This window comes from Lissotriton helveticus, chromosome 9, assembly GCF_964261635.1.
Source record: "Lissotriton helveticus chromosome 9, aLisHel1.1, whole genome shotgun sequence".
Taxonomy (NCBI): domain Eukaryota; kingdom Metazoa; phylum Chordata; class Amphibia; order Caudata; family Salamandridae; genus Lissotriton; species Lissotriton helveticus.
In genome coordinates, this window is record NC_136070.1 from 282,963,437 (window position 1) to 282,985,744 (window position 22,308).

A 22,308-nucleotide genomic window follows, 5' to 3' on the forward strand; every position below is an offset into this window, starting at 1 on the left:
CCTGGGAGACTTTACCCTCCCACCGGGGCACCTAGGGGCCCCGCATGCCCCCTCTCAACAGGAGCTGTCCAGGGGCATGCCGACTCGGTGCCAGTTCCTTTGAGGCACACATAAAGCCTGCCCTGCTTGCATCCCCGGAGCCAGGGCACTTGTGTAACTCGACCTCTGATGTGCAAAGCTGTGGCCTTCAACTTAGTTAAAATGACATCTCTGCAGACGGTGCATTAGCCCACTGAGATACCCAGCTGGAAATTACAGAGCTCAGAGCTGATAATAAACCCCGCCGTTACCCAGCAATCAAGTTAGCACACAGACATGATTTGCATGGCATATGAATATAAAGTTATATCTACAATACATGATCATGGCGCAATATAAATACTGTAACAAATCGTCGGCAGCATCACCAATCTGTGTGATCCTGACCGTTGTTGAGCCCCCCCCCCGCCCCAGCCTCGCTCACACTAGTCCTCCAGGGCCGTCAATCAGTGGTAGCGTGCGTGCGCGAGCGCAACCAATGACGGCCCTGTAGGACATTTTTGGCCAGCCCTCGCCGCACCGTAGCAGTGTGACGCGTTACGCGCTCACTGCCCCCTACGCTCGCTCGCCCCTCGTCGTGTCGAGTAGTCGGAGTGCGTGGAGAGGAGACAGTCCACCATTCTGACTTGCCTATTGTCTGCAGCCTGCTGCTTACTGTAGTTCAAGGTGAGACTGTCTGAGAGAAAGTAAAGTAATAAAGAACCGTCCGCGCCGCGGTCCGTCCAATAAATACAATGATGAATGATGATTGCACCGACGGCAGAGGCGGTGAGCTGTGGATGCAGGTCAAGGTACGACTGGCACCCTGGGGGCCTCCTGGCCTCTAAAACAGTCAGGCACCAGGACTAGAGTGGCAGCTGCTACCTGACCAAGCCTCTCCACAAAAGACATCTCTCTTCCAGGTGGGGCCTCGTCTATCAGATTATGATACCTGCCCCCTCGCCATATCCACATTCGGGGACTAGTTTAATGGGAGTGAGTGATGCTTCTTGTTTTCTCACTTCGATCCTGCCGCTTGGCATGCACCCCCGGTAACCCCATTGGGGCTCTATTTCCTCCTGTAATGCACCGTTTGCTACCTCTTGTATTTTGTTGGCCCATGATTGTCACTTTTGCCTCATGTAATGTAACGTTTGCTTTTGTAATTTGTTCACTTGTAATGTTCTCATGTATAAGTTCCGTTCCTATTGTGAAGCACTCTGACACCTTCGGGTAAAGTCCGCACTATATAATAAAAACGCATAAATAAATAAATAAACGCATAAATAAAACTAGACACAGGTAGAACTGGAGGCCCCCATTGAGATTGCCCTGAGGACTCATCCCCACAAAGTGACTGACCCACGTTCCAGTGTTGCAGCCTATCTGGGATCGTTACACTTCTCAGCTCGCTGGGAGTGTGTGCTTTTCAATTGGACAGCACTGCGGACACTATATGGGTGGGATCTACCTGTGAACTCCCCGGGGAGCACGTGACCTGAGGGTGGGTGTGAGTCTCTACTCTAGCTGGGCCCACGTCAGCTTGTGCTCGGTGCCCATCCTCTGTTGTTGCTGCAATGCTTCTGGAGACCTCTCTGACAGGTCACGCTAGAGCTATGGCGTCGGCGACCTCGAGGCCCAAGAGTGAAACCACTATAATGGATCTGTTCTGGCCCCACCCCTAAATACAGACAACCAAATCCCTCACCCGGCTCCCAATTGGAAGAAAACTTAGAGAATGAGCTGGCGGTGTCGGGGGACTATGTGGAAGCCCCCACCAAGAGCTATGTTCTATTTTTTCGCCAAGATCAAGAACAAACTCAGTGCTGCCCATATAAACCTCAAACAGAATTCACTGAAATTTGGAGGGACTTTGGAGACTTGGGTACAAGGGTAGATTCCCTTGAAACGATTCAAGATGAGCACACTCTCGGCTTAGAGGAACCCCACCCCTGTTTGGTGATTATAAGCCACCAGCTGATTGCACTCCAAGACAAACAGGAAGGTTTGAAGAACTGCTCCTGTCACTGCAATCTTCTGATCAGATATAATGGCAAGGAGGATAAGGACATAAAAACCTTTATCTATGACCTTTCAGAAGCGATCCTCAAGGAGCAGGGCCCCAACCTCCAGAGCAGGGACTACAGCCAAAAACTCAAAGTTACCCCGGGATATTCTGAACTGCTTCCACCAATTTGAAGATACAGAGGCTATTCTGGGGGCAGCATGCCTGGGGCAGGTGCGGGGGGGGGTGATGCCATACAATGGGAATGACCCCCAGATCTTTCAGGATCTCTCCACAGTTATGTTTAGCAAATGTAGGTCTTTCCCAACAGTTACTACATTCCTAAGAGAGAACAAGGTTAGGTACAGATATGGCTTCCCATTTCGTTCCTTGTTTGAATGGCAGGGCAAGCTTTGGGCCATTAAATATCTCTGTGAGGTCTGTCAAATACTAAACCTTCCTCTCCCAGAAACAGAGGGATCACAAGAATTTCAGTGCTCAAGGAGCCCGAATAGTCACAAGGGTGATGGTGACACAGGGGAAACCTACCCAAGCAAGAAGCAAGCATGGCAACAGGCCCAAAAAGTGAGCAGCCCATTGACCCCCCCCATCTGCCTGGGTTACCCTCTCTCAACTCCCGATTTGTGGCGGCAGGAGACTGATCTGTCTGATAGCCCCTGTGTAGGCTGAGACGGCACCAAGTTAGACTCTGTTTCCTAACTGTGAGTTTCTCCTGAGTTTCCTTTACAGCCACAAGTCGTTTTTTGGTGGAGAAGCGAGAAAGCTTTGCTTGGATGTTTTGTTTTGGTTCCTAGTGAGATGCAACTGAATGCAGAGGTATCAATCTGAAGGAGAGATGCACTATTACAAGCTGGTTTTGTGTCCCAAGAGCACACGTCTTTTCATTCCCAGGGTGTTGGTTGCTGCTGCTTAGAAGTAATGACAGGGCGCGACCCTTGGTTGTTGTCTTTGGGCCACCAGAGTGGGCTGTGTATCCAGTCTGTGTTGGCAAGGTGGAGCTGACTGACCCCTTTGTGCTGCGTTTAGTTCTAAGGGCACACAGTGAGTCATTCCCTGTGAATAATTAATTTGCTGTTTTTGAAAGGTAAAGAAGCACAGGCTTCGACACTGTTAAGTTGGTTTTGGGTCCCCAGAGCACATCACGTTTGTGCAGGTCCCCACTGCTTTAATGGGTGGACTATGATGTATGGTCATTTAATGTCAGCTGTAGATGATGGATCCCTGAACAGTGTCATGTATGTGCATGTTTGCTTTGTGCTGAGGGGTAATTGTTCACACAGCTCTCTGATGAATGTCACATGTGGTTTTTCTGAGTCCACAGATAGATCATGCAGTCTGTGTGTTCTCTTTTGTACTGCCAGTCACCGGTGTATTCAGCTGTCTAGCCTTTGACCGTGTCATGTATGTGCATGCAACTTTCATGATCGAGATAACTGTTAGCAGCACTACTACGTGCCTCTCCTCGGCGACTCGGACATCTTTCAAGTGCTCACTGTCCTTTTTCCCCAGCACCCCCATAAGGGGACGGCAATCTGAGGGGTAGCCCCGGGCGCCACAAGCTCTAGCTACGCCCCTGGGTGTAGTAATGCATAACGGTGCGTCCATCAGTATTCGGAAGATTATGAGGGCCATGGGGGGCCGATATTTAAAATAATATTATGCCAGAAACCTTCGCGGGAGTGTACTCAACAACTTACCAAAGTTTCATGGCAATCAGAAGAATGGTGTAGTAATGCATAAAGGACAAACAGACAGACAGACATACATTCGTTTTTATATATATAGATTAGCTTGTGCAGATTTTCCTTCCTTTTCTTGAGTTTGTTCCTCCCCTTGAGCATAGCTTCATTCCTTCTATGCTTCCACTGCTTACTTTTCAGGCACTACTAAGGGTTTTATACACTCTGGGGCCCGATTTACGAATAATTAGCTGTGGATTACACTTATTGTATGCATGGCTAATGACAGAATTCCAGAAGTAAGCCAGGAGTCCCTCTTTCTTACCTCTGGAATTCAGTTATAAGTCAAAAGTGCTACAAGGACAAGTCACATGAACTCACTGTTAAATCGTTGTGCACCAGGCGCTGAGTGAAGAACATTCTTGGGAGCTTCCCGAATTTGAGAATAAAAACTGCATCCTCAGAATATGTTCCTGGCAAACATCTCCCAATTACATCAAGGGTGAAAAGGGGCCAATTTGTGACCGACATGCCGATCTGTATCAGAATCTTTAAACTAGCCATATGAATTGCATTCAAACCTAGTAAAAGCAGAGCACCTGGAGGTCAGAAGAGACTAGTTCTACGCTAGAATAAAATCCAAATACAATAGATGAAAAGCAATTGCTGCTCTAGAAGCTCCTTACTTGCATTTAGAGCTCTTTTTGTACAGCTTCCTGAATATAATAGGGAAATGTTGTTTCTGGGAGAAAACAGCCGTTTTTGAGTATTGCTCTGCATTGTTCGTGATTTTTAAGCCATTTTGTTTAGCATTTGTAAAATTGGTTTCTGACTTTATATAAAGGTGAAAACTGGAAGTGTATATTTGTCTACCTTTTTATTTACCAATTTAACATTGACCTGCCATATCGGATAAGAAGTACTACTTGATGAGCAGGTGTTTTGAGTTGAAGGCATTGAGAGGTGTTGGGGTGGGACAAGGAGCTCTGAAAATGATTCAGGCCACCGGTGGTACATCTATGGTAGTGGCTCTTTAACCAGATTCAATTGTTAAGTTTGGCCTCTCATCCCAGTTGATCACCTTAAATTTAACCACCTCCAAATGTTCCTACGGCATGTAACATCACTGAATTTCATCACAAGTGTCTTCCTTTTATGTCTGACATAGAAACAGCTTCAGTGGTCTTTCCAGCCCCATGGAATCAACAAGCATTGACAAAACCAATAGATTAGGCATTGGCAAGCCTGCTATGTTTTTATTTCTGTGCAAACTTATGCAATAGGAATTTAAAGTTCAAAGGTATTAAGAAGTAAGGATGCAAAAAATGGCTAAAGTTGTTGAGCATATGTACGAAACAAACAAAAGTTAAACATGACCCATTGGAAAAAAAAAAGGAAAAACAGGAAATGAAACCAGAAAAGGAGTCAGAAACTGATACCAGCATTGGCACTAAAGTGGACTACTTTTTCTATATTTAGGATGAATGACTAAGCATTTTTCGCGGTTAATCACTGCTAGGTTGGAAATGAGGAACAGAAAAAAACCAATAATGACCCCGGCACCCTGGGAAAAGTCCTAGGGTGTGGGGGCCATTAGTTCTTGGTTTTTCAGAAACCAACTACCACCTTGGGAGTTTAGAAAAGCAAAAACAAAGAGCTAGGTGGTCGGCAGTCAAAACTGATGGTAGAAGTCTACCAAACCTTTAGCACACTGAAAGGAAATGCTGTGATGGTGGTTCCCTTCAATGTAAAGAGAGGACTGCTAGACCGGGGCCATCACAAAGTTTGGCGAGCAGAAAACCGTTGAGATAATAGAGGTAATGTCCTCTTCCATTCAGCCGGCACTACTCCATGCGCCAAACTCTAAATCAGGCCCTTAGGCAAGCTACCCGAGGGGCACATTAAATGACATATTAGCACTTTACCGGCAGACATAGTTAGATAGTTTAGCAACCTTTATTCCACATTAATTGAGGTGTCACAACCTGAACCAGAACCGTATATATTGTGATACTGGCATAGACCATGGGCATCCCAACAAACAAGCAACGAAAACTTTTCTGCAAACCACAATAAACAAGCTGCCAATATGTTATCTTTGAAGTTGATTACATGTGAAATCACCACCTTTAAGTGCTTAAGTATATATCACCAAAACATGCCATCCAAAGACAGCCCGGGTCTACTGGTAACAAATGCAAAATATAAACACAAATTTAACAGTATATTACAAAAACAGCAAATTTGAGGAATGACAAAATAATTTTGAGTAGAGTCTAATACACGCCTTTCTGTGTAAAAAAAAAAAAAAAGAAAAGTGCCCCCACCCCCAACCACTTTTGAGGCTGAAGACAGGTGATGATAAAGAGCTGCAATGGATCTCTGTTAATTTCAAGGCCAAATTCAAAATAGCTCACATGGAAAAACAAGTTACTTACCTTTGGAAATGCTCTTTCTGGTGGATACTCAAACTAATTGTAGATCGCTCACCTTAAGAATATTTCCCAGGTGCCTGGCTGTATCTGGAAACTTTTCATTGCAGCCATCCTGTGCACCACTAGGTAGTGCTGTGTGACTCCACATAGCCTTCATTACACCCAGGAAATGACAGAGCGGAGCTGCAAAAGCGCCACCCTTGTGTTATGATGTCACTTTCTTACTTGATTCTTTTCGTCCACTGCGAAGCGCAAAACAATTGTCAGCACCAGTTTGAAGATCTCTAATGTGGGTCCTTTTTAGATGGGAAAAAGAGACCACCCCACAGAATGGGGAAGTTGGGGGGCAGTAAGGATCTGTGGTCAGATAGTATAACTACCAAAAAGAGCGTCACATTAAGTAACTTGTTTGACTGATAGATACTTCTAACTGCAGATTCCTCACCTTTAGAAAAGATACCAAAGCAGCACCTCCTGATGGTGGAGACCAGCAAATCCTGCAGAACCGAACAGGCGAAATTCTATTGCCATCAGTCCTTGCTGTCAAGACAGTAGTGCTTCATGAACATGTCCACCAAAGCCCACTTCGTGGCCTGACTGCCATGGACAGGCACTCAATGTGCCAACGGAGTGGTAGCAGCTTTAGCCCGGGTGGAACGGGCTCTCAGTTATTACGGAGGCTGCATTTTGGCCACTGCAAATCTTATCCTAATGCATACTACTATCCATTTCGACAGAGTTTTTCTCTGCACAGCATTTCCTTTCTTTGGTCTAGAGAATCCCACAAAAAGCTGACCGTTCACCCAATGGCCCTTGCTATGATCGATGTAAAAGATTAAAGCTCTTTTGGGGTCCAACCAATGGAGCCTCTCCTACTCTTTTGATGGGTAAGGCAGGGCATTCAACACTGTGAGAGTGATGAGCTGCCCATCAAACTTATGCAAGAAGGCCGCCTACGTTTTCAGAACTAGTTTGTCTAGAAAAAAAGGGGTGTAGGGTGGTTGTGTCGTTAGAGCTTGGAGTTCACTCATGCAACAAGCTGAAGTAATCACAATGAGGAAGACTATCTTTAAGGACAGTAAATGCAATGAAGAGCTGGGAGTACACATGAGAAATGTCAAGACCAAGTTAAGGTCCCACTGTAGCATATCAAACGGTATGAGAGAGAACATGTGTGTTAAACTGTTATTAAACCTTATCACAATAGGTGATTTAAAAAAAGGATGGTTGGTCCAGAAAATGCAAAAGGCCAACAAATAAACTTTGATAGTGCCCACAGCAAGGCATTGCTGTTAAAAAAAAAAAATAATAATACAACATCCAACAGTTTAGCTTGTACAGGGTCAGTCTTGCAAACTCAAGTCCAGGTCACAAATCTGTCCTAGCACCTGGCATAACTCAACTTCATAGATGAGTGCCAGGCAGCAAGGATGACATCCACAACTTCAGGTGGAGGATCGAATGAAGTCAATTTGTGCTACTCAATCTTTACATATGGAAGCACAAATTGTGCAGGTTCAGGTGCATTATCCTGCCCTGCTGCTGTGACAGAAGATCCGCTGGGAGTGGCAACTTGTTTGAGGGACAGACACTCATGCCCAGAAGTTCCATGTAAAGCACTCTCCCGGCCCAATCTGGAGTCACTAGAATGACTTGGGCCTAGAGCTCCTGATCTTTTTCACAGCTCTGGGGAGGAGAAGCATATGTGGGAAAGAGTACAAGAGACCTGTGCTCAACTCTAATTGGAATGCATACTCTAGTGAGAGTTGTTGTGGTAACTCCAATGCACAAATGTTTAACACTGTGCATCTGACGGGGGTAAAAAAATCTACACAGGGTTCCCTTAACTGTAGGAAGCTCCCCTGTGACTCCTCTCTATGTAGAAGCCATTCGTTATCTGCCAGTCACAACTGGCTGAGCTTGTCATCCCTGCTGTTCAAGGAAACTGTCAGGGGCTTCACAATCAGGGATATGCACTGACACTCCAACCAACTCAATTACCACTGAGCCTCTTGGCACAGGAATCAGGACCCCACTGCACCCTGGTTGTTGCAGTACCACATGACAGTGGTATAGTCCATGAGAACGTGGACCAGCCTCCCCTTCCTGGATGGTAGGGAGGTCTCCAGAGCCAGATGAATGACACCTCTAACAGACTGATATGGAGTCAGGCTTCCGTTGGAGACTCGAGTCCTCTGATCTCCACCTTCCCCAGATGACCTCCCCAACTCAGCAGTGATGCATCCCTCACCAATGTCAGCAGCTCTGGGTGGGGAAGGGAGAGGAGCTTGCCACTGAACCAACAGCGTTTGAGCAGCCACTACTGGAAATTGTGAGCTGTCTCTCCTGTAATGTGAATGGCAACCAATAGATTCCCTCAGTGCAGGGCCCACTGGATCTTTGGGTTCCATTACATTGCCTGTATGTGCTGACCAGGAAGATGCAGGAGGCTAAAAGTCCTAGAAGCCTCAGAGCTGCTCCAACTGAGATCCAGTAAAGAGGCTGAAACTTAAATTGTGGTGGAGGGAAAGCCTTGAACTGCATTGTCTCTAGGATAGCTCCTATGAATGGCAGCCTTTGCTAAGGAGATGTCAACCGTGAACCCAAACGATATCAAAAGGTTCCCACTGCCATGTGGAGGTGGTCTATGATTTACTGTGGCAAGAGTGCCTTCACCAGCTTGTGGTCAAGGTAGGGTGAAACTGGTATCCCAACCTCCGAAGGTGTGCTGCAACCACCACCATCACTTTCAGGAAGACCTTGCACTGGTAAGGCTAAGAAGAAGTACTGCAAACTTGCAATTTTCCTGGATGACCTGGTACCACAGGTAACACCTGTGGAACTGCAGCATGGGTTTATGAAAATCTGTGTACTGCAGATCCAAGGACATAATCAAGTCCACCAGGTCCAGAGCAGTCAAGATATGGGCTACTGTGAGCATTATAAATGTGTCCTTCCATAGGAAGGCATTCCGACTTTGAAGGTCCAGTATAGGCCTCCGAAAATAGCAAGAGTAGAACCAACTCCTCTTTCTGAATCCGGAACCCTGTCCACAGCATCCTTGAAGAGTAGCACTCGTACCTATTGTAACAGAATGAAGCGGTGCTCCTCTGAAAATTAATTAAGTGTGTGTGTGGGGAGGGGGGTGAAGTAAAAGAAAGGGTAGGACATAGCCAAGCTGAACTACTTGCATGAGCCATCTTTTACAAGAGCTGGATCACCATACTGGGAGGAAAAACTGAATCCTGTCCCCTAAGGGGTGGGAGTGTGCGGCTAACAGCAAATTAAATCAGCTGGGTGGTGCTGTCACAAGTGAAGGGGTTTGGGAGGACTGGTGCCATTGCTGGCCTGCTCCTTTTCTCTGTGGTAGGTAATAACGGGGTAAACCCTTTACTCACCGACCTGGGTCAACATGTAATTACAAAAAAGGTGGTCGGTTACATAACATATTCACAACGTTCATTTCATCAGTTAATCGTTAAAAGGTACACACATAAACCAAGTAAATATGAAACTGAATTTAATTCAGCTATAAACAGTAATATCCAGTACTTTCACAGGTATTATATTTTAGTTCATACAATACATGGCAATTGATGAAGTCATCATTCAAGGCAGTGCTCGGTGGGTGTCAAAAAGAAAGAGGGGTTTAAGATTCAGTAGGGTAGGGTGTGGTTGGGATAGATTGAGGGACAAAGAAAAGGAATTGTGTCCTGTAGACAATTCTAAATCAATCTTAGAACATTTCCAGTCTATAATAGATCACACTGTTCCCTATATAAACAATACACGGGGGCCATGTATGGCAAATTCTATTGTGGCGTGTATGTTGAAAATAATGTTGTCGACGTTTCGACCCCTATAGTAAGGGCGGGTGGTTCCTCAGTTTAGGGTCTTCATCAGGACAGTAGAGATAGTGATAGTGAGCACATGAATTATGGCGTATAATGACGTCCCACCTCAGTTGGAGACTTGCGCCTTTGGTGGTGTTTAGATTCTTCTATGGACGAGAACCATAGATGGATGTATGGAGTCCCAGATGAGTTAAGAAATGGCGTGGCACGTAAGAATTTGGAGACCCCTTTTAATTGTATCCAATAGTCGGTGTGGTATCAATCATACACCAGCTAGAAGAATTAATCAGGGAGAGGTTCTTGGTGTCGAGCACTCACGCCATCTGTGGTTTAAAAGTACTGGATATTACTGTTTATAGCTGAATTAAATTCAGTTTCATATTTACTTGGTTTATGTGTGTACCTTTTAACGATTAACTGATGAAATGAACGTTGTGAATATGTTATGTAACTGCTCCTTTTCTCTGCCATACTCACGTTCCCATCCTCAAAAGTACTTAGTTGAATGCTGCAGTGGTTAGGGGGGACTGCTGCTCTCTCTAGGCCAGAACCCTGGAGTAGCCTCAGAATTTTCTTAAATGATGTAGGAACTGCTTGGCAGTGATCAAGAGATCCAGGGACAATAACACGACTCTACAGTCCAGACCAGCTTTTTCACCAAAAACATAAGGAATCAAAGGGCACATCCATGAGAGAGGCTTGCACATTTCAAGACAATCTTGTTGAATGCACCCACGTGTGGCCGTAGAGCATAAAGCTGATGCCAATTGCCATTCCACGGCAATCAGTCGGATCGGGCCACCATGATTCAAGTATTTGAACCGGTCTTGCTGGTTATGTGGGAGAGGGCAAAAAACAGACTGCATTGACAGATCTGAGCCAGTCCAGCTGAGAAGAATATTTCTTTTCCAAATGCCTTAATCCTCTTAGACTCCCTATCTGGAATACTCATGAAGAATGAACTGAGGGTTCAACTTGCTGGTTAAAGACGGAACTGCCAGGCTCTCTGGGGTAGGTTGTTTAGAGAGGAAATCAGGTTCACCAGGCATGGGGCTGTGAAGCTGGCCACCAGCATACTCATTGGAGGGCAAGAGCAGGACTTTTGTTAAATGCCCATAAAGACATCTGTAAGGACCTCGATATTGGAAAGTAAAGGGCTTAGAAGTGGCTGGCCAAGACTGCAAAATGTCCATACAAATTATAGTCTTAGTCTCAAATGAAGGCAGCTGTAATTCCAAGACCTCAGCTGCCCACTCCCACTAGTGCAAATGATGCTCTCTCACCCGTTGGTTGTCGAAGTGGCGAGTCCAACCCTATATCAGAGGAAATATCAAGCCCACTGTCCTTTTGTCATTCCAAGAAAAAATTGTCAATGTTATAAGGAGGGTGGAGATCATCATCCCCTTCCTCATCAACATGATCATATCTCTCTGGTGGTGTATCAGAGCCAAAAAGATAATGGCGCCTCTGTTGGTGCAATCTGCCCTGGCAGAGGCATTGGTAAAGAGCCAGGCTATATGAAGACCGGTTGAGCTTTAATAATCTCATAGTGACATTGGCCAAGATAGTGTTAAAGTTGGATTAGGGTTAGATGTCGGAATCAACATTTCTTCCAGTGCCCAGAGTTGACGAGGAACAGTCTGGTGCAGGTCCTGGAGATGGAGTAGATGTATGTACAGGAGTTGATATGGGACCCTGAATGGTCCTAAGGGGTCAGCCGGTCCTGGGGAAGGACCATTAGACAGGAACCCGACTGGAGGCCCCTGTGGATCATTGGCACCCAAAGGCACACCGGAAGGAGCTTGGTTTGTGCTGAAAATCTGCAATATTATCTCTTTGAAGGCCTCAACCTGCTGCATCATTGCTGATGGTCTAGAAAACTGCCAATGGGGACGTCAAGAGGGACCAAGTGACACTGAAACTTCCTGTCACCTCTTCTTTGGTCACGGAGTGGCGGATGCGGATGCTTCATTTTTTTTTTTTTAGGGAGCCATCAGTAGGCTGACGAATTTGGGAGGTAAGCTCTGGATCCATGTTGAAAGGTGTGGAAAGAAAGGAACTGGCACCAGTGTGCAGCGGTGGCAGCTTATATGTAGATCCACTACATCCCCTTTGGGTGGACAGAGCCAGCGCAGTCGCACTGTACCACCTAGCAGCACACTGCAGCATTGATGGTAAAAGTTTCCAGTCTGGCCCCTGAGGTATATTCGAAGATGAGGAATCCGCAGTTAGAAGTATCCATCAGAAAAGCTGTGATGCTGTTGAGTGGTCCACTCAACTTCACGGATCTGAGAAAGGACTAATGGCATTGGGACTCACATGAGGATTTTACCAACAGTAGTTTGAAGTAATGCTCATTCTTGTCAGCCATAATAAGACTCGGAATGAAAGAGAGGAAACGTGAAAGGAAAATTATATTTACTGACAACCTAAATTTAATGAGACATGGACCGTGAAGATTTATTATATCTGGGTCAGGCATCAGAGGCACATTTGTCATGCTAATACTTACAAGCTGAGTCGGAGAGCAGGGAGCTGGACAGGAAGCTGTGCTGGCCACGTAAGGAGGATGAGAGGGCGCCCAGGCGGGAGCTTTGTGCATCTGCATTCTTTTTCTCAGCCTTTAAAGCAAGCACACAAAAAACAGAAATTAGCTAAACCTCCTGGTAGCACTGGGCATTATAGTACATTTACATCAGTCGTGAATACTCTAGGAGGCGGGTCTGTGTTTAATTACTGCTTTACCGCCCCTTCAAGGGCTTCGTTAGTTTTACGTCATCAAGTCCATCTACCAGCCTTACGGGCAGAAGGTCCAAAGCTTTAGGCAAGAGACAGAGTGCAACCCATAGAGTTATCCACCCCATCCGGATACTCTCCCTCTCATCCCATCTGAGCCACTGTATGATCAGAACCAGACTGGATAGTCCTCGAGGCAAGGTGGTGAGTGAAAGGTAGGGTACCAAATTACTCCAAATAACATAATAACATCCAGCTGGTGACCTCTAGCATATGTTGTATTACGCTTCATGATTCATGAAATGAGAGAAAAGTCTTCTTCTCTTACTGATAGGCAATCGTTCACCATCTCCGATTTAGATTAACAGGTATCCTGAAGCAGCTGTCTCCTCTCAGCGATGCAAGAAAATGTTCATGCAGATTTTTCAACAGAGGTCTTCTTTGGCTAATGTTGTGTTCACAATGTTGCAACGTTGAAGTAGTAAAGTAGGGGAAAGTTACTCTGATGGGGGTTTGCTAGTCCTAGTTCATCTCCATTACCAAAATATGGATAACGTTGCTAATTCTTGCCATGAGTGGAAAAAGCTTCAGTCGCTTTTTAGTAGAACTGTGTTTGCCCTGTAGCAAATATGCGGGTGCACATCATTTGTCAGCATGCCGCCTATTCTCGATGGCCATACACGCCCTGCCACATCCCTGCAGGGCCAGTGTTTTGTTTTCATGCATTGACTGCAGTCTTGGTAGATGGATGTTCATAATGGTGTACATCCTACGAGTTGTGAGTATAAAAGTCAATTTAAAGTTAACGCTACTCTGCATGGGCAGTCAGCTCACCTCCCATTTCCCACCTGTGGTTAGATTCTATGACATGGAGAATAAACAGGGGAGAGGAGAAGGCACCTGTGAAGAGCTTAGGTCTAATTCAGTAGATTCTAAATAACTTCATTATGAAACTGTACATTGCTTTGCAAAGAAGCCTTAAGAGTACAACGCATGCAGAACTTAGGGGGCCGCCCCATTATCCTTCTCTCCATCAGGAGCAATTTTGAAGTATGCTACTGAAGTCACTTTCGATGTGGTGTCTAAAGGCATGGTACGAAAGGAGGCTTAGGTCTTAAAAGCTAGAATGTAATTTGCCGGCTGCAAAGAAGATTGTGTTATGGCTGGTGCCATTCGGATGGTACTTAATGATTTGGCAATAACCTTCCACATTTTGTGTAGTTGGACAGCCAACACAGTAGAGGGGTCAAACTGGTCCCCCGCATTGAATTAGGTTCATGAGGTTTTTCTGGGTGCTCAAGCTTTAAATTTGAAGACCTCAACAGTGTCCGTTCTTAGCTGTTCAAGACAGGCTTCAATTGGTACAGAGGAATCAACATAAAAGTACTCTTTTTCCAGCATTTTATTTACAATATCCAGAACTGTTAGGTGACTATCAGTTTTTTATAATGTGGTGGGACCTTATAAGTGAGAACCAATAAGAGTGGTCGTTCAATGCAACGCCTCCGACATGAACTCCAGTCAATTCTGTGATGACTCTTGGAAGATGAGCCACGGCAACAACCAATCCCTCTCACAACCAAAAACTCACATGTGCGCAAACAGGTCCCTGGATCTGACTGGGACTTATATGAAGGTCTGTGCTGCATTTTCATGGACCAATGATATGGCTAAAATACCATCTTCCCGACAGACCTTCTTGGCATGGTTCTCAAAGGAAGAAAACTGACTAAGCGGGTGAGGCATTTGATGCCAAAGAGCTATTGAGATATTGCATTATTTTCAGGAGCCACCAACGAAGCATCAACCTTACCTGACCCCTTGAAAGACGTTTCAAAATGGCTTCCGCCCCTTCTAGAATGGGCCGGTCTACAGGGGCCAGGTACGCCTACAGAAAAATGGCGGTTCATGAAAGAAATACCTTTATCCAAGAGCTTGGCAAATAGTGCAGTATCTAACAGACGCAGAAACACTGCTCAGGGGATCAAAGCAGATAGGACATCATTCACAGCCGGTTAAATGAAGCCGGCGAGGGTGAGTTTTTCTCATTAATCATACAACATGCTGCTGAATACAAAGAGAAGCCAAATATTCGGGGATTTTTCGCTGGTGTGAAAGGAGAAGAGCTGCAGGGTTTGCAACAGAGGCTGGCGCTCCGCCAAGTCGGCACATTTTGGGATGACACCGCGTGAACATCTTCAGAAGTTACCGTGGGTAGTTAAAGGGCTCTGCGTTTAGTAACCGAGCCTCTTCAAAGGCAGCTGCAGGGCACTTCTTTGCAAGTGTCTGACACTTAATATCTTTCCGCTAGTAAAACCAATTTTAATCAAACACTTTCAACAGAAAGACTACGGGCTACGTTTTTCAACAAACGCTCCCCATGCGCAGCACGTAAACAGCTGCCACAATGCGGCCTCCACAATCACATGTACACCGTGTTTGCGTGCACGTGAGAATAAATCTACCACTGTGATAATCTTGAGCCACCCGCGAAGGCCCGTCATTTCTAACATTCTGATGGGCACCTGTGTACTGTGTTATTCTATTAAACAACAAAAAACTATTCTACAGCATAAAAAACGACTGATTGCGGGTCCAAGATAATTCTGGCAGTGCTAAGAGCAGTCATTCCGGAAGTTGCCTTGGACACAGATGTTGCGGGAAAGCGGCCAAGCATTTAACGCACACAGTGCATCTTGACAGTAGACATGTTGGCTTGCTTTATTTTGTGGTTGTCCTACAACGCACATTGTAGTTTTATTTCGAAAATAGTGGCAGATTCATCTTCCCAGATCACATCAAAGTGATAATATGTCCAGGAGCCAAGGACCACTGGTCACATTCAAAGCAAGAGGCCAGAGGAAGGCAGTTATCTGCAGCCGGGCATCCACATTTTATTCCTACAAGTCCAAGAAGGAACTTTCTGAATAAACTGGCCTCTGGGAGTTATAAGGACACCTGAAATGCTTCTGGGGCTATATGGTGTTCCCCCCCCCCCCGAGTTTTATTTAGCGCAGACCTGACCCGAAGGGATCAGAGCGCTTTACATGAGCTAAGCTGCATTACCACTAAGCTGCATTCCTTTACAACGCATCGGTATGAACCACTATCAACTGAAGTGGGAGCTCTACAAGTGTACTATGACTAAACATAAGAAAGTCAGATCCTGGCACAAGAATTCAGAAGCCCTAAGTCCTTTGTCCTTTGGCCCGCACCATAAACTCATTTGTCACTGCCAGGATTCCAGCCTCTGCCCTACACTTTTCTGGACAAGCAGGGGCGTAGCTTTAGGGGGGGGGGCACCCCCGTAATAAATGTGTTATTTAGTAAATAGTTGGGTACAGGTGTTTTCAGTCGGTATGGTAAGATGTCTGTCAGATTTCACCTGGGTTTTTTAAATACACAGACAAAAATACACACATTCATCTGTTTTGAAGATCTTAAACCATGGATATTTTACAAAATACTGTGGATCCCTCCCACAATCCGCACTCCTTTCCATTGGCCCTTAAGCCTCCCTCAAGCGCTGCTTCTCATATAATACTTAACATGATATCCCAGCGGAAGTCGCAGCGGCAGGACCTAGGTAATTCTGAGGTGCCTGTTCTCTGACGAATATTTGACTACAAGACGGCACCACCCCGCACGATCCGCATTACCCTTGAGAAGTCATATTAGAGGAGAAAATCCTCTGAAGCAAAGAACTAAGACAGGTGAGAGCTTTAGGCTGCAAGTGTGCATGGTGTGCGTGCACAAGAAAGGACAGGGACACCGACGAGACAACCCTGACGAAGGCCCCAAGACCAGACCGGGCTCATAGTGAGGGCCAAAACATGTTGGCACAAAGATATTGTATAATTGACTGGAAAGATTCAATAGAACCCAATAAACTCAAGTTTGTATCCATACCCTAGGTACCCTCTTAATAAAGGAAACACTTTGGGTTTACCTTGAGGTATTTTCAATAAATCACCTTTCTGGGTCCCTGTTCATCCAGCTTACTTTATATAAGAATTCCCATTTCCATCTATGGTTGAGTCCGCCCTGGTAGTACCATCTTACCAGGTTGTGGATAGGCGCCGATGATGAAGCATGTCACGATAAGTGAGTGAGGCGTCTACTCCAATATCTTTGGATACCCCTCTAGTAGTAAGAACTTGCCAGAGGTGACACCCGAGCCGGATACTGAATGGGCACCAGATAGTTTCCCATAAAAATTTCTGAGTAATCAGTTGCTCATATGTGTGTGAATCCCAGCGAGACTGCCAGAAAATCTGAAGCTCATCCTTCACCCCTCGAGTCTTACTGACCAAGCTACACCCTGTAGGCAAGCGCTCAGTCCAGAGAACAAGTAAGCGCTATGACAACAAGCATTGGCATAGCCAATAGGTCTCGCTTGTAGGACCTTATAAGTATTTAGTTACAAGGATATTGTGCTGCAAAACAAAATACTTATAAGGTCCCACAAGCGAGACCTATTGGCTATGCCAATGCTTGTTCCAAAATGTGCCTTTTGTCTTGTCACAAGAGATCGGAAGTCTTTTATGTGGCCACAACATAGATTTATAAAGACAGATTGCCAGGTAGATCAAAATGGAGGGGCGGTATGGAGATAGAGAAGCAGGAAAGTAAATTGCAGAGGGAGATGAGAAGAAAGGGAGGTGAGGTGGTACATGTAAGATCAGACAGCTGAAAGACGAATAACTAGATATACACGCAACCGGTTCAAGAGACAGCCCTGCCTGTGCTACCAAGAGGCCGAGTCACAGGGCCTTAATCTGTGAGTTGTGAATTTCACGCCAGGTCTCAATGGCTTGACATGCTCCGTGATCCTGTACAGACCTCGTTGTGTATGCCCCAGATGCATGTTTAAATGGAGACGCTGGTAGCAGCACAACGTTGGTATACCATATTACATAAATATGGTAATTCATTCATGAATAGATAATGCCCATCAGGCGTGAATAGCTAATCTGCTTTCATGCAAACAGCAAGAGTGAAGGGTTGGAGGCAGAGTGACATTTAAAAGCAACAAAACTGAATCAGCAGATGATTGACAGGTTCTGATCTAAAGGTGCACAGGAGATTACCGTTGCAGAAGTCTAGGTCTGGCCTGATATGCGAGCTGGATTGCTAGTCATTGTATCTTCACAATAAGGACTGAGATGGTTCGGTTTGAGAATCTGCAACAGTCTAGTTACAAAAGCGGAACGGACTGCAGATTAATCGGGTGTGATATGGCCCCTGAAGAGCTGAGAAGAGTCAACTGCATGCCAGGCAGAGTTTTCCACGGACGTGCTCGGTGTCTGGCATGATAAGGACAGCCCAGACAGCCGAGTTCAAGGGAAAGTGAGATACTGATGAAAACCAGGCCAGCCTCTCCTCCATGCCGGGGTCAGGCACGGCTTCCCCTCGTTTCGGGAACCAAGGGTTGCAAAAGGTGACAAAATACAGAGATTGGGTCAAAACTAACGAGAGTAAATCCGTGGATATAATATCACTTCGCTGGCAAGGAGGCTGTAACTGAACAACAAGTTGTGTTGCTCCGTGAGACTTAATTTTGAAGCAAGGTTAACAAAACAAATTCACCTATAGGCGGATAATGTTTTTCCTAAACTCTGGGACTGAATCAGTGAATGCGTAGATGTTTTCGGACCACTTTGAGAACGAATCTACACTTGCAACGTGAGTTTTCTAACACTTCATGGAATGCCCGGGTGACTGGAGTGTACATTTTCTAACCTTGGAGAAACTGAATCGGTCTTAATACTGTACGAGTTGCCAACCCTCATAGAATGAATACACATGTAAACGAAGTGAGACTGGATTTGTGAACGCTGCGAGCCAAAATGGATCAAGGGAGCAGCAGGGCAGGGGGAGAAAGGAGGGGTGATTTTGCGAGGCTTCTGGCGGGGGGGGGAGAAAGGAGGGGCAGAGGAATGCGTGCGAGGGGAAGAGAAGTGTGGCAGGCAGATGTGCGGCCTGGTGAGGGGGCGGGAATGCGAGAGCCAAAATGGATCAAGGGAGCAGCAGGGCAGGGGGAGAAAGGAGGGGTGATTTTGCGAGGCTTCGGGGGGGGGGGGGGAGAAAGGAGGGGCAGCGGAATGCGTGCGAGGGGAGGAGAAGTGTGGCAGGCAGATGTGCGGCCTGGTGAGGGGGCGGGAATGCGAGCCTGGTGGGGGCAGGCGGATTACGGAGATGCTCGTGCTTGTGTGGTCACGTGACCCGCTTTGTGGCTACATGACCTCACATGCACTGTGAAGAAACGCCAGTGGTTTCACTAGCCGATCGAGCACTTGAATTCGATCCTATCCATTCCTGCGGAATGGGACAGGCTCGACCTAACAAGAAAAGACACTAATTACAATGATTCATTTTCTGCCTAACCATAAACACAGGCCTCTAAACAGCCCGAAGTTCCATTAAGATAACACTTCTTGGCTTATTCAGAGATTGACAGTAACGGGGCATTCACCAAAAGCTCCTGGATGTCCTATCCGTCAACCTCTTGATTCTTCGCCTTATAAAGAGGCAGAAAAAGTGATGTTTTTTCCAAGAGCGGAGCCATAGCAAAGTGCTATTGGAAACACTCACTATTTAGGATGGGCCTCCTTATGCCTTTCCAGCTGTTCATTGTATCTATCTGTGACCCCCCATATGCTGCATGGGATCACACCACAGGAAAATAAATGTATGAAACGTGTTAGGAGAATTTTTTTTAAGTGGCTGAATTTTTTTTCCCCCCAAATACAAGTGGCTGCTTTGGGAGGTTGTATTTGGAAAGCAAAAAAAATGCCAACTGGACTCCCACTCTATGGAGAGCAGGCCAGCACGGTTTGTGTTTTTGTTAAAACTGATCCTACTGCAGCAGCAGAGGCGGTTTCAGCAATCAAAAGAGCCATCAAACCAGCAACAAACTCTTGGTTTGTCAGATGGGCTGCAACTGGGTGAGCAGTCAAATTTATTAACGAAGGACAAGTTGCTAACCTTTGGTAACACTTTTTCTGATAGTGACTCTTAAGTAACTGTAGATTCCTCACCCTTTTTAATATTCCCCAGGCATCAAACTGGATGCGGAAACTTTTCAGCAGTACCTCTGCACATCAGTAGGTGGCGCCGCATGGCTCCGCACTGATGTGGTTCCAATCTGGAAAAGACATGCAGGCTTATATTGGTGCCACTCCTGCAGGATAACGTCAGGGGCCTTCGAGGCTGTCTGCACCCCAAGACGCAGAGCCCTAGTACCAAATTGGTTGTGATCAGTGTGCAGATTCTTACACTTGGAATTTTACTAATGGATAGGGTCCAATCACAGAGTGGATTGGACGGTCATAGAGCAATCTCTGGCTAGATAAAGTTTCTACCAGAAAGAGTATTACCAAAGGTATGTACCTTGCTCTTCTAACCGAGACTTCTGGTCGCAGATACTTCCTCTTTTGAATACATACCAGAGCAGTATCTATTTGGTAACCTATTTTAAAGGTGAAGCCAAAGACACTCATATTATTTATTGCTCCTTGAAGGGCTAGGTCAGAAATAAACAAAAAAGCCAAACAAAAAAGCCCAGCGAGTAGCTTTCCTCGAGACAGTACTTCCCCGTCCTGGATCCAGCGTTAGGAGTTCTGAGGGTATAGTGAACTCTATATCATCTCTTCTGGTAAATGTAATAAACTCAATATGACGGTCCAATACCTGAAAGAACTGACCTCGACTGCCAAGGGAAAGAGATGAAAAACAAAGAGCACACACTCACCATAGGTGGAAATGTAGCTGGATATGCTAATAAAGGTAAAATAAAGCCCGACAACATCAACAAAATAGCCTACAAATGTCATAAGAATGCCTCGGGATCTCTGGCTTGGCTGAGGAGTTCAAGAGTAAAGATTCTATCCTTTTCATGGCCAATTGATCTAATAGCATGTCTTGCTTTTCTTTGTTAATAATAGCTACAGAATACAAGTGAGAGGCAACAACAGGGAGAGGGGATTGTGAGTCATCCTCGTCTTCAGGGTAATGGATATAAAGGGTAGAGTTTTTTCTATTGCACAATCCACAAGGTCAATGCAGTACAAAAGCCAAACAACGTTCATCTTAGCTCCAGGAACAGGGAGGAGGAAAAACGAAATGAGAGCAAGAAAATGTCTATAATGACGGTACAGGTCTCCATGGTGCAGCTGGAAAAGGTAACTGTCATATACAAGGAAAAGTCCAATCTATTGTGAGTTTAAAGAAAAGTTTGCGGTTGACTGAGATCCTTCTGAAAGGATCTGTGGGTGTACTTATTTAGGGCATCAGAACATGATGTGACATTTTTGGGAGGTTTGAAAAGACATGTGGTTGTTTTCAAAGGTCTGCTCGTTAGCTAGACTACATATAGAGACTACAGGTATCACTGCAATGATCTGGCAGAGTTCAGTCATTCCATTTCTTTCTTTTGCAGAAAATCTCCCAGCAGCAGCCTTGATGGGCATGCCTAGTAAATTGCATTTCTTGTGATAAACAACAAAACTAAAATGTATTGGAAAAAGCTTAACTTGGATGTAAATGTTCCTCATTCTTGCATCTCTCTGCACATATGTCTCTGACCCACAATGGTAGACACTTTCTCACACGTCTGTGCAGCTAGGTGTCTTCGCGCTGGTAATGAGTGTTGAGAAGTACAGAAGAAGAGTTACTCACGCTATTTTATATTTGAAATTTTCAAGGCACAAACTGTCCCTGATTCTCAAGGAGACCACATGAAATATCTTCACAAGCCCCTTAATTTGGTTCTCCTCAACATCAATCTGTGGGAAACATTTATCAACCATTAATAGGGTAGATGTGATACATTCAGAGCAAATATAGCATCTAGGTTTGGATGTTAGGCTGGAAACCCAACAGCTAATAAACGAGAAAGTCATTGCTCTTCTATTCTAGACCCAGAGGAGTAAAGAAACTTGAGGAGCCCCCCCTGCAAAGTACATGGAGTCCCCCCTTTTGGCTTACTCATGAGAGCTCAGGCCAGGGAACTGAACTGATCTGGAGCTCGTGCTCCCCCCGCCCCAGCACTGCAGGGTTTGGGGGGGGGGCTTTGTTACGCCACTGCTAGACCCATGTTTCAACAGGGTTACCAAACAAATGGCAATTAGGCCTGAGGGATTCTTGGCCTTTCCAACTCTTACACCATCTCTGAGCAACCAGCATTTCTTCTTGTAAGGATGCAAATGATTTGATGGTGCAGAGACATAATGCTCTTTGGTACTGTGACAGACCCAGAAGCATTAGAATACTTAATGAGTTTCTCTTCAGAACTGCCTGCAAAACAAATGACTATTCTGTCAACATGATAAGAATATTGCATTATATAATGATGTGTTAGTCCTCATTTTTAACCAAATATATATGGGTTGACAATTACCAGGGCTGCTTTTATCTCACGGTCTAGTTCTGCACGACTTAACAGCTGAGTCTTAGCTATCTACTCTGGCAATGATGCCTGGAAGAACCCATTCAGACCCCCAAACATATGCATCTTCAGCATCTTATGCCTATGCGTTGTAGCAGGAGAAAAGGGAAAC

The 22,308-nt window shown here is 45.5% G+C and overlaps 1 protein-coding gene across 2 annotated transcripts in view; it reads right to left on the reverse strand.

The window, feature by feature from the left end:
* CEP128 (centrosomal protein 128) overlaps window positions 1-22,308 on the reverse strand; it is a 704,507-nt gene that overhangs the window by 36,708 nt on the left and 645,491 nt on the right. For both annotated transcript variants that reach the window (XM_078659994.1, XM_078659995.1), the window contains exon 23: window positions 12,525-12,633. In XM_078659994.1, coding sequence (XP_078516120.1) covers window positions 12,525-12,633 — 109 coding nt within the window. The remainder of the gene's footprint in view (window positions 1-12,524; window positions 12,634-22,308) is intronic.